Source organism: Mya arenaria, chromosome 10 (genome assembly GCF_026914265.1).
Source record: "Mya arenaria isolate MELC-2E11 chromosome 10, ASM2691426v1".
Classification (NCBI taxonomy): Eukaryota; Metazoa; Mollusca; class Bivalvia; order Myida; family Myidae; genus Mya; species Mya arenaria.
Window position 1 is genome coordinate 20,895,751 of NC_069131.1, and position 12,176 is coordinate 20,907,926.

Below are 12,176 nucleotides of genomic sequence, written 5' to 3' on the forward strand. Positions count from 1 at the left end.
TGTTAGTGAAACAATGCACAACTACAATGTACCACAATCGTTGGTAACTGAATAGGTTTAAACTATTTACTTCCTTGGCATTTGCAATGTTGTTATGCTGAAGATCTATGAGAATAAATTAAATAGTGCATTATCGCTATACAAGCATTTTCATCCTAATTCGTGATTAATGTGTTATAGACCCACTTGACAAAATCATCAATTTGCATTTTGTAATTACTATTTTGCTAAACACTCAGTCAATTGCATTAATATGCACAATTTCAATTGTGACGTAAATGTTTGAAGTGGTCGGTATTGTTATCGGGTTTAATGTTCATTGTGACTCATAATCACTAAAAAGGAGGATATGAAATTGAAGTGCAAATATGGAAAATAATTTACAATGAGCAGACAAAAATAAGTTGAATCTTAGTAACGTAACAATGTACGTGTATATCGCAATTGATGGTTGACATTTGCATTGATGTCAGACGGATTATTTTGATATGTTCTAATGCTTAGTACTGGACTTAAAATGACTGTGTGTCATCATTTATAATATTAAAGCCATGGAATAGTGCTGAACCTATTTTTCTCAATCAATGGTCCTTTTCGTTTAAAGGCAGACAATGGATAAATTTGTGTGCATTTGTGGGATCCTGTTAATTGTCCTGATTCTCGTCACGGAGATTAGCGGCAAGTCAGATTGCCAACGCTGTTCCCAATGCCCTGGATCAAGCCTCTGCAAGTGTGAAAAACAAAGGAAAACTAGTTACACTAATGTTTATTGCAACGGAGAGGGAAATCACCGAACAATTCGCCATGAAAGACTTCCAGACAGTATTCATCGGCTTTACGTCTCTAATTTTATTTTCCAAAACCTTTCAATGGAAACGTTCCCTGTTGCGGTCAACATTAAAAAGTTCTACTCAAAGAAAAATGACATATGGAATATGGATAACAATACTTTCTTGAGTTTTCCGTCCCTAAATGAAGTATCGATTTCAGATTGTACAATACAAAATATTACACAAATATTTGACGCCATCAGCAGTATGACAGGCAGAGTTAACCTTACCCTTTCTATCAATGGCATGAGACTACTGACATTAACTAATAAGCACCTTAAGGTGTCTGGTAAAGCCATTCTGACTAATCTGACTCTGGATAGAAACGATATTTCAGTATTAAACACTACTCTCTTTGCTCAACTCAATCGTCTCCAACATCTGTCCGTGGTTCGAAACAGTATCAGTGGTTTTTCCACTAGTAAAACACAACTCAAAGGTCTTAAGTCATTAGACCTACAGAGAAACAGATTGAATGATAGAACCGCCAGTTTTTGTTTTGAAAATGGAACAAGTATATTTCCAGATTTATTGCTTTTAAATGTTAGATATAATCGGATTTCAAATATAAAAGACGCCACATTCTTTTGTTTACATCGTTTGGAGACACTTGATCTCACGCATAACGATATAATTGACCTGGATTTTTCAAGCATCGAATGTCTAAGCTCGCTTCGGCACTTAATCCTAAAACATAATTGGGTTAAATCGTCTAGTGGAATCACACCAGTAAACTTTCCACCAAATTTAAATCATTTGGATTTAAGCGCCAACCAGCTTGGACCATACATGCCAAAGCTCTGTTCCAATAACAGCATGGCAAGGAACAACCTTACACGACTGAACCTAAACAACAACTTTATCGCCAAAATAACAAGTATCTACACAAAGTGTCTGGTAAAACTGAAGGAATTATATCTCAGCAAGAACGCAATTGAAACACTTGAAGACAACGCTTTTGCCCACTTGCCAAATCTTCGGGTTTTGCATATTGATAGCCAAAAGTTCGGTATAAGACTAATTACTGACTATGCTTTTAACAATTCACTTCTCAAGAAATTGAACTTGAAGAATAACTTTGTTTTAGTTAGTGAAAGTAAACTGGAGAACATTTTTGTCCCATGCCCGCATGTATCAACGCTGCATTTTTCTGACAACCACGTGAAAGATATTACTGCTCTAATGGATATGATCACGCCTTTAAAGGGACTGACAGAGCTTACATTGAGAAGGGTAGGGTTGAAAGAATTTCCTTTTGAAATATTTAGCAGGTTTCAGACTTTGAAAAAAATCTCTTTGGATCAGAACAACATAATGTCGAAGTCTCTTCTGTCCTCCTTACAGTTTTCTTCTTCAGTCAGATACCTGTCAATATCGTATAACAGACTACAATTTTGGCACAAACTATTGATTCCTCAACCAATCATGTCTTCATTAAGGAAACTTTACATAGGCCACAACTGGTTTGACTGTTCTTGTAACGAAAGTTCCAGATGGTTGAGGAACCAGATTAAAGAAATACCTTCGGGCACCTTCTTTCAGAACGTTAGACTCATCAACTGGCCAGATCGTTACAAATGTCATTTCCCCGAGAGTATGACTGGGACATTGCTCAAAAACTATCGACGAACTGAAGATGATTGCAAACTTCCAAACAAACTCATACCTGTTTATATTTCTATTGCATGTACATTGTTTGTGATCTCAGTTATTGCAGCAGTTGCCATTTGGAAAAGATGGTATATACTGTACTACTTGCACAAGATTAAGAAAGGCTGCAATAGGAAAATGGCAACAACCAACCCAGAACTAACTCACCTTTTAAATCACGATGGGGAAACTTACGACGCGTATGTTATTTACAGTGAAAACGATTGCGGTTTTGTCGTTGGAGATTTCCGGAAGCTTGTTGAAGAACAATTAAACTTCAAGCTCCATATTTGGGACAGGGACGGTAGTATTGGAAATGCAAGATCAGATTCCTACTTTGATGCAATGGAAGCATCCAGACATGTGTTAATTATCGTTTCTGACAATATCTTCAAAGATTCTTGGTGCGAGTTCCAGATAAACATTGCTTTGATGAGGAACGTTGAGACGGATGGGCGAAAGAAAATTTTTCTAGTCATTTTGAGTAACCTAAATGTAGAATCCATGAAGAAATCGTGGTGTTCGTTGCTTGCTAAAACGTCTTCAGGGAAATGGTGCGAAACGGAAAATGGGATACGGCGAAAGGTGTTCGTAGAAGATCTCAAATCCACTCTTTTTAACTGTAATTTGTAGAAGCATTAGTTCAACTCTGTATATACTGTACTGTATGTTGTGGTAAACTGTTCACGCAAATTGTTTTTAATAAGAACTTTTTTAATGAAACATACTTTTAATATAGTGTTTTTTTCTTGGTCATATTGTATGACTATGTGCACTATCTTTATTGTAAAGGACACAGGTACATTTTTTAGTCAATGTTATACAATAATTAGTATCTCAGTCTTAACAATGTCCCCCTCATTTATTATCGTGTAGAGGATGTAACTTACTCAATTGTATTTGATATTCGATCAAACTTCACAGAAATATATAGCAGCACGGAAAAGTGTCCGATCACATGAAAGATGGGACGAAGCAAAAGAAGTCCCCCGCTTTGCACCGTTTATTAGGGACTGGCAGAACCAGTAGTTGTTCGAGATAATGTTCTTTAACGCCAAGCCACTATTGCAGAGGATGACAAACTCCAGTTGGTGATTCCAGAACCCTTGAGGAAGGAAGCCTATCTTGAACTGTAGGTACTGTTAAGACTAAACTTGACAGTTTGTGCACTAGTGTTGCACTACAAGTGGACTACTTAGTGCACTAGGGTAAGACAAGGGACAGACTAAATAAAGATAAGGTACTGACCAGATAAGGTTTCTACAGTATATAATAAATGCTGTTTTACAGCGAAACTTAGCATAATTTGTGCAGTTTCACCTGGTGTTTTAATGTTAATTAATATTTAAAGGATAATTATAATTCATTATCACCTTTCAGGTTAATAATATGGAATTAGAAAATTAAAACAAATATATACGAAAAAATGTTGTCGTAGATTATATGTTTAAAAAAGAACAATTTACAAATGTACAAACATTATAAACTGCATGTGTAATTAATGATATACGGTCAACGGTTGATGCAATTTATATACTTATGTCATGAGTGCAAACATATTTAAATGAAAATAAAATATTGTATGTTATATGTGTCGATATGATAAAAAGTTTTGATTCTATATATAAAAATGCATTATGGCTAAAAATATTTAAATGAGAAATCCAAGGCAAACTTCTTAGAAGTATAAGCGATATGTACAAACAAGTTAAATCATGTGTTAAATCATGGTCTGATTTTCTGAATATTGTTATTAAGCTGTTGGCTTACGCCAAGGAGAGGTAATTTCGTCTGTATCGTTTTCTGTTTTTGTTGAATACTTTGAGTTGTATTTGAAAATAATGTTGAATCTGGTTTATAATTAAATGATATTGTATTTATGTTATTGTTGCTCGCAGATGGCATGACCATTGTAGGAAAAACACCCACAGAGTTTCAAGATTATTTAGAAACAATATAGGAGTATTGTAATGCCTGGAGACTTAAGTTAATACCTCTAAATCTAAAAGTATGGTTTTACGTAAACGTGGTGGATTATTAACCACTGAGCGTTGCGCCTACAATGGAAACGTTATCGGCGTATACGGGAAATTTTGCCGTTAATCAATAACATTTAATTGGCAAAGCCCTAAATGATTTGAATGGTCTATTATGCAAATGCAAATATTCCGACATTAGTCCAAATATACTTTTTGCCAAGTGTTTAATGCTTTATTTGTCTGTTTTAAATTATGCTTGTAAAAGTGAGGGAAATTCTAAATGAAAAGAAATAGAGAGAATACACCTTAAAGTTTGCGAGAAACTGTTGAAGGTTAGGCCAAATTCATGTAATGCTTGTATGTATGGTTAACTTGGAAGATATTCGCTTTATATACAAAGGTATATAAGAATAATGAAATATTGTAATAGTGGTAAAATAAATTGGGTATCAGACTATCATGTTTTGCTCTTATACATTTAGCAATGTTGCCAATATAGATTGTAGAGTATTATTATGAATTTAAAGGTAGACTATTAGATATTTTAAGCAAAATTGGCTCTGAACGCTAAACAACAGTTTTTGATCAGGGTTTAGTATAGCCAAAACTCGACACTCACAACATAAACTGCCTATTAATAGTAACAAGTGTCGTCTGCCTCTTTACCACCAAAAATATAGTTTGAGAAAGTGCGGACTTTATAAATTGCAAGCTATGTTTCCGATAACCGAGCTAGATTTGACAAAGCAAGAAGCAATCATAACACAATAGCTATTTTAATAATTTAATTTGTTGAAATAAGATAAATAAAATATTAAAGCAGTATCCCTGCGCCCAAAAATGAATGAACATCGAAACGTAAACAAAGAATTACTATCCACTCAAAGCGCATCATTCCATCACGTGACACAGTGATCTCATCCCGGCTTAAAACATCACGTGATAGCCCGCATCCAATCAACAGTCGTTATTTGATCACATGAGAATAACAAACACTCCTTTTTGACATGCACGTACTAAAGTGCTGACGAGTCAGCTAACGATATAGAAATAGAAGAGAGTTGCTTATCATAAAGACAAAGAAGGAAACAAATATTGGTAAATTTGCATTTCATTGAAATGAATTGAGTTATATTTTTTGCTGGTTTGGTGTAAATATGAGAAAATATCACGGATTTAATATTTTTTTCGGTGTTTCATTTACAATTGTTTGAAAGTGTTATGTAGGCGGCTTATTTATGTATTATGCACATGCTTTGTATTTAGAATGATGTTTATTGTTACAAATTATACATGTATTAACATTTGGAACATTCTGGAACATTGTGGATACTTTAAGAAAGTTATAGAATCGTATGGAAACTTCTGAAATGTTTGTTACTTATCTAGTACAATCAAGAAGAAGATCATTCGAGAAAGATATTTGACTATATATATATAAGGTATAGCAGAGTAAGAGTTATCTTTGGTTATCTTTTGTGACATTCATAATTTTTAAAATACAGATTTGCATTTGGATTATTCTTTGGGGAGTTTTCTGTGTGGACTATTTAAATTAGAAGTGCTCAAAAACATTCTGATGTTTGAGTTCACCGGAAGCCTTGTAGTAAGCCACTATTGGATGTAATGTAACAGTTGCTTGGTTCCAATAAGCTGTTTGAACCTCATTCAGTGATCGGCAGGCAAAATTTTCTGCGAAATCCATTTGAAGCATGAATTCGTCATCACCTAGGTTTTCCTTGAGAGTTCTAACTTGCTTGTACTGTTCCTTGACACGAGAAACGTGATCAACAAATGCCTTTAGCTGCTGTTTCATGTCCTGTCTGAATGTATTGCTATCAATGTTTTGTTCGATCACTTTCATTCTCATCTTGCCTTCGCTCTCAACCTTTTTCCAGGTTTTAAAATTGACATTTTCTGGCAAATTCTCGAGAATATTATCTAATTCATCTTGTCGGGCAATAAGGTGTTCTAGATTTTGTCCAATTCTGATACCAAGTTTACGGAGGGACTGGATCTTTAACGCCATATTTTGATGATGGACACACTGGCATGTATTTCTTGATATGAAAGATGTGAGCAAAATATTATTTGGGCGCAGACGTTGAAATGTTGTTTTAGATAGTTTTGTTCCAGGGTTTTCTGACAAGAACTTGTCATACAGATTCCCAACATAATCTGTCAAAACTCTTGTTTGTTGCTTTTCTCCTGACTCTGTCTTCTTAGCATCGGCCTTTCCTGGTTGGGAACGGCTGTTATCATCCCGACTTAGAAACTCGATTACCTGACTTTTCATATTTCTCGCTATGCACAGACGACTTTCACTGTGCGTGATATTCACCAATTTTTTGTCCATCACTTTAGCCAACGATTTTCTCGACAGACCTGTCTGTCACTGTATTTGATTCAGACACCTTTATTTTCTTGCTATTCTAACGGAGGATACAATACAGTGCAGCCCTTGTCGCCTTTTTGCTGATGTTGATTCTCGTGCTGATTTAATTTCAGACATGACAGTGTTACTTAACAATAACTTTCTTCTAATAGCTTGCTTGCTTTTAGGTGTAAGTTTCAAACTTTGGAGGTCTGCTTCTGTCTGTTTCTTTGGTGTACTATTCACAGTTGTATTGTGTTTCACTTCATTTAGTCTCTTGCTTATGCGTGATATCTTGTGATTCCGGACTTTAAGTTTCTTTCTCAGACTCTCATACAATTCCTTAAGTTGTCTTACTTTCTTGTTAGACCTTGCAAGCGCTCTGGCTTTCACTGTTTTATACCCCTTGACTTATTACTATATGTTGGTAACCTAACGATTTAAGTCGACTTGGTTCTTGTAGCTCTTGTTGTGTTCCTTGAGGAGTACCGCTTTCGTATCCACTAGTTTCGTTCACTTGAGATAAACCATCATGTTGTTGTTATTTACGCATTCTGGATAATCGGTTCCTTAATTTGTTTTTTGAGTTTCTTCCAACCCTTTTTCTCTCTGATAGTGTGAATGCAGGTTTATAGTAACCGCGCTGTCGAACCTTTTCTTTCTCTAAAAACACTGACCCTTTAGCCTTTTGTCTCTCTCTATACGCCTTTTGTATTTCACTCCTTGATTTCGCCATTCTGAAAGACCAATATAAAAGTATCGATACATACGTTACCAACATGTTTGGCCAAAAGTGCCGCCTGTAAACGTTTCTTTGAACGTTTTACTTATTCTAATATGATGTAAGCAGGTTTAATAAAAATACTAAAACTAGGTGTGTGATAAAGAAATGCAAACCATTAGAAAAATGGGCTCGATCTGTCAATATTGTACTTCTCATATTTCTGTACAAACTACTATCAATGAAACAATCAAATTTAATTCAATTATAATCAATGACGTACGTTTTTTCATCACTACTGCATATATCAATATGTATATGCAATTAGTATTACTAAAATATAAAATAAATCACTATTTTATTACTTATATCAGTGCTTTAACATAATGATACATACGTTACTACCGGTCACGTATGTATCACTATATTGTCATCCTTAGTTCCCCTTTCCTCTAAGCTTTAGACTCCACGTGAGTTGAAATCATGAAATATCATTGTTTTCACATTTAAAAGACAGTTTTTATATAAACTAAATATTAAAAACAACAAAGTAGTTCATACCTGCAAATCAGCCTCTCTGCTTCAAATTGTGTTAAGACAAGAAACGTACGAAAAACATACGGCTAGTAAATATGACCTTCCATATTTAAATCATGGCGGTCTACAAACTTCAAATCGGGTAAAGTAGGTGATATTATGTGTTATCGATTGTTTCGAATTATTTTTGAATTATTTTGTATCGTATGTATCGGTCACGTATGTATTACTTTATCATTTTAATAACAATATATCGGCTGTTAAATACCAACCATGAAAATGTGTTGGTTTTGAGACAATCACTTTGCCATTAGCTATTCATTGGAGCAGAAACGTTTAAATAAATACTTCATGCCTATTAGAAAATAGTCAGTAACGTATGTATTATAATTTTTCAAACCATTGCATTGCTTGTACAAAATCGGTTCCATATATTTTTGACATACTAAAAACTAATTAAATCAAATTGAATTATATTTGGTATGCTAGATAGAAATTAAATACTGAATTTATAGTGTGTCTTACTGTCTTTAGATAACTGAATGACGTGCTGTATTTTGTGGTAACGTATGTACTGATATGCTGTCGTCACGTTTTTACCACAGGCATCTGAATCATTGTTTGTCACTAAAATGTTGTTTATAACCATTTTGGGTACATACAATGAGATAAATAACTTCAATAGGTCTGTGTTTAGTACTGTTTACACGGGGAAAATTGAAGATTTGAATTTGCTGTACTCTTTCCGACTAAAGAAAAACACGAGAATTTGACATTGAATTATGCTTGTTTGTCTTAAGACAATATAGTTATACCAACATATCGCACACCATTTTAAAGGTAATTGACTCTTCTTTCCATGTCACTTATTTAAAAATGGATTGTTTATATGTTGGTTGAGAAATTTGCATAAAACTTGACTCTACCGTGAAATCGGGTAAGTTTGAGTTACATACCTTGTTTCTTTTTTGTATATCAAAGACACTAAATATCTTCAGATGCGTTGTTTATCTCATTTCATATGTACCCAAAATAGTTTTAAACAACATTTTAGTGACAAACAATGATTCAGATGCCTGTGGTTTTTACAACCTTTTACAATGAGAATTATATAATGTATCAAAGATTTCTGATTTTGATAACGATGGAAATGTTTATTTCTTTTGAAAACTGAGTTTAAACGTGTTTTATATGCATTTGTTAACTGTTGCTTAATGTCAGAAAGATTAAAAATCACAACTGGCGTCAGTAACGTAGGTATCGTTTTGGTGCAATTAATAAAATAATATTTAATTAAGAGCAAACTGATACAAACAACATTAGTTCTCCAGTAAATGGCCTATGGTCCCCTACATGTGTGACTTGTGTTATCAACACTGTAGACCTGTAGTAAGCTTAGAGACACCAGAACACCTGTTTGGGCCCTATAAATGAATTTGGGTGTTAAACCAGGATTGGAATTATTTAAGCTATTTGGAATTGTAAAACAGGTATTTAAATTGTATTTCAACATTGTAACTTTAACATAATAAATTTGGTAAAGTTTGTTGCTGGCTTTGTTTTTCTCGTTACATATATCATTTTAAAATACTATTTACAATTTTAACAGTGGCCCTGAAAAGGATCGTTTTCAATTTAATAATTAGTATAGTCTTTGTTTACGCCAACATCTAGTAACCAACCGGAAACGGTTTAAGTGTATCTTTTAAATTCAACCTGGATGATCAACCAATTTCTATTTCATTTCTCTGGTTAATTAATCCTTGGCAAGCCTAACTCATATTGTAACACCATAGGATGGAGTCTTGTGATGGTATTGGTTACTTTCTCCATCCTGGTTTGTCTGGTTACACAGCGACATTAACTTTATTGTCAATACAATATTAATTTGTCATTTACCATCATGCTTCAATAAACCCTGGGCGGCCCCTGTGGCTGGTTTACACGGGGACTCTTAGATTCACTATGCTACATATCAGCACCTTATCAATACACACATGGTCTTGAATCATAATGGTGAAAACCCGTATAAAACCCTGTTCATGCAGCGCTTTGATTATTATATATAAAGAAGTTAAAACTTCATTACAATACGAAACGAAAAAATATCTTGATATTTTACCCCCTCCTCTCACAACATAAATAAATAAATACGCAGATACTTATTTCTGCAGTCAGAGACTATCTGTATTTCAACTCAGAATTCAGACTGGTAGGTATGCCAGAAACCGAACACCTAGAGATGAACGATATTGTTTAACTGCAATACTAATGATATTGAAGATGAAATACCTAATAGATTGTTACTACATGCTACCTTATTTGTACAAATTTCTACAATTATTAAAATTAAATGACAGGAATGAATAAAATAAACTAGAATTTTATATGAAAAAGTATAATTATATTTTATTTATACATATATTTTAAAATTATAAGCAAGCAAAGTGAAACACTAAAACTTGGGAGCGCGACCGAAAATGTGTGCACATCACATCCCTACATAATATTATATAATGCTAGAATCAGCCGAGATGTCTCTCATAATTAACATGACGCGGCTTGTCAGTCAAACTGGCCGGATAATACCCGACTGACCAATCAGCGTCCAGATTAGGCGGGGCTTATCAGTTGCCCGTTGCTATCTGCCATGACCTCCGACAATCTGCACTTATCAACAGTAGTGTAATTACTCTGTTTTCTATATATTAAACACAAAATATGTTGTTTTTTTCATAACTGAGAGATAGTAAAGACAAGGAAATCCATAATGCTGACATTTTCCCTTATTGCTGCTCAAATTATTCAAATTATGCATTTTTTTCATTATTTAATGTCAAGGGCCATAACACTTGTGAGACCAAGTGTATGTGAAAGAAATTAGGTCATGGAGACCAACATTCCAAATTATGAAGTTTTATGATTGCAGGAATACGTAATAAAAAACAAACCCAATTTTTACTACGGTCAAGGGCCATTACTCTTATTAGTACCAGTGATATGTGACAGAAATGGCAGGTGCAAAAACCATTTTTTTACTAAGGTCAAGGACCATAACTCTTATTGGTACCAGTGATATGTGACAGAAATAGCAGGTGCAAAAAACATTTTTTCACTAAAGTCAAGGACCATAACTCGTATTAGCACCAGTGATATGTGACAGAAACGGCAGGTGCAAAAACCATTTTTTCACTAAGGTCAAGGACCATAACTTGTTTTAGTACCAGTGATATGTGACAGAAACGGCAGGTGCAAAAACCTTTTTTTTACTAAGGTCAAGGACCATAACTCTTATTAGTACCAGTGATATGTGACAGAAATAGCAGGCGCACAAATTTTTTTACTAAGTCAAGGGTCGTAACTCTTATTAGTTCTAGTGATATGTGGCAGAAATGGCAGGCGCACAAACCATTTTTTACTTAGTCAAGGGCCATAACTCTAATTAGTTCTAGTGATATGTGACAGAAATGGCAGGTTTACAACAGCCCATGCTGAAAGACATACTTTCATGTCAGTATGTTCAATACTGTTTGTACATGTGACACAATAATATTCAGACCATTTTTTACTAGTCCCATTTGACCTTTGGCAGAGACTTGCAAAGCCTTAAACTCAGAGTGGTCACACTATGACAAGTATAAGGCTGTGTAGTAACTAAAATTAGGGTTTCAGCCAGAGGGTTATGAGAGGGTGCTGCACCACATCCTACTTTGGAAGCACCCTTCTGCCCTCTTGGAGACCAAAATGTGCACCCTACTGCCTTCATAGAATTAAATGCTTAAGATAATCAAATATTTCTTTCGTTTTGATTAAAACTTCAAATGTGATGATGATTTCAAACAAACTTTAGATATTTAGTAGTTGAAACCTAATATTACTTAAAAAAAGCACAATTTCTTACATATGCTATGAAATTCATGATTATTTTATCACTGCCCAATACAATGTGCCATTTTGTCCCTCAGCACCCTGTCCCTTTTTAAAACCTGGCTTAAACCCCCGTAACTTGTTGTATGACCTACATGTATCTGGGTCTCTTATTCAATTTCATCGCTTATCTTACACATGGCACGACAAAAATGTAG

General features: G+C 34.4%; 1 protein-coding gene across 1 annotated transcript; it reads left to right on the forward strand.

Moving 5' to 3' along the window:
- The first annotated feature begins 379 nt into the window (after positions 1 to 379).
- Positions 380 to 4,941, forward strand: LOC128206222 (toll-like receptor 6). The gene has a single exon (XM_052908548.1). It carries the CDS (start codon positions 612 to 614, stop codon positions 3,111 to 3,113), a length of 2,502 nt encoding a protein of 833 aa, XP_052764508.1. The 5' UTR covers positions 380 to 611; the 3' UTR covers positions 3,114 to 4,941.
- The last annotated feature ends 7,235 nt before the right edge of the window (positions 4,942 to 12,176 follow it).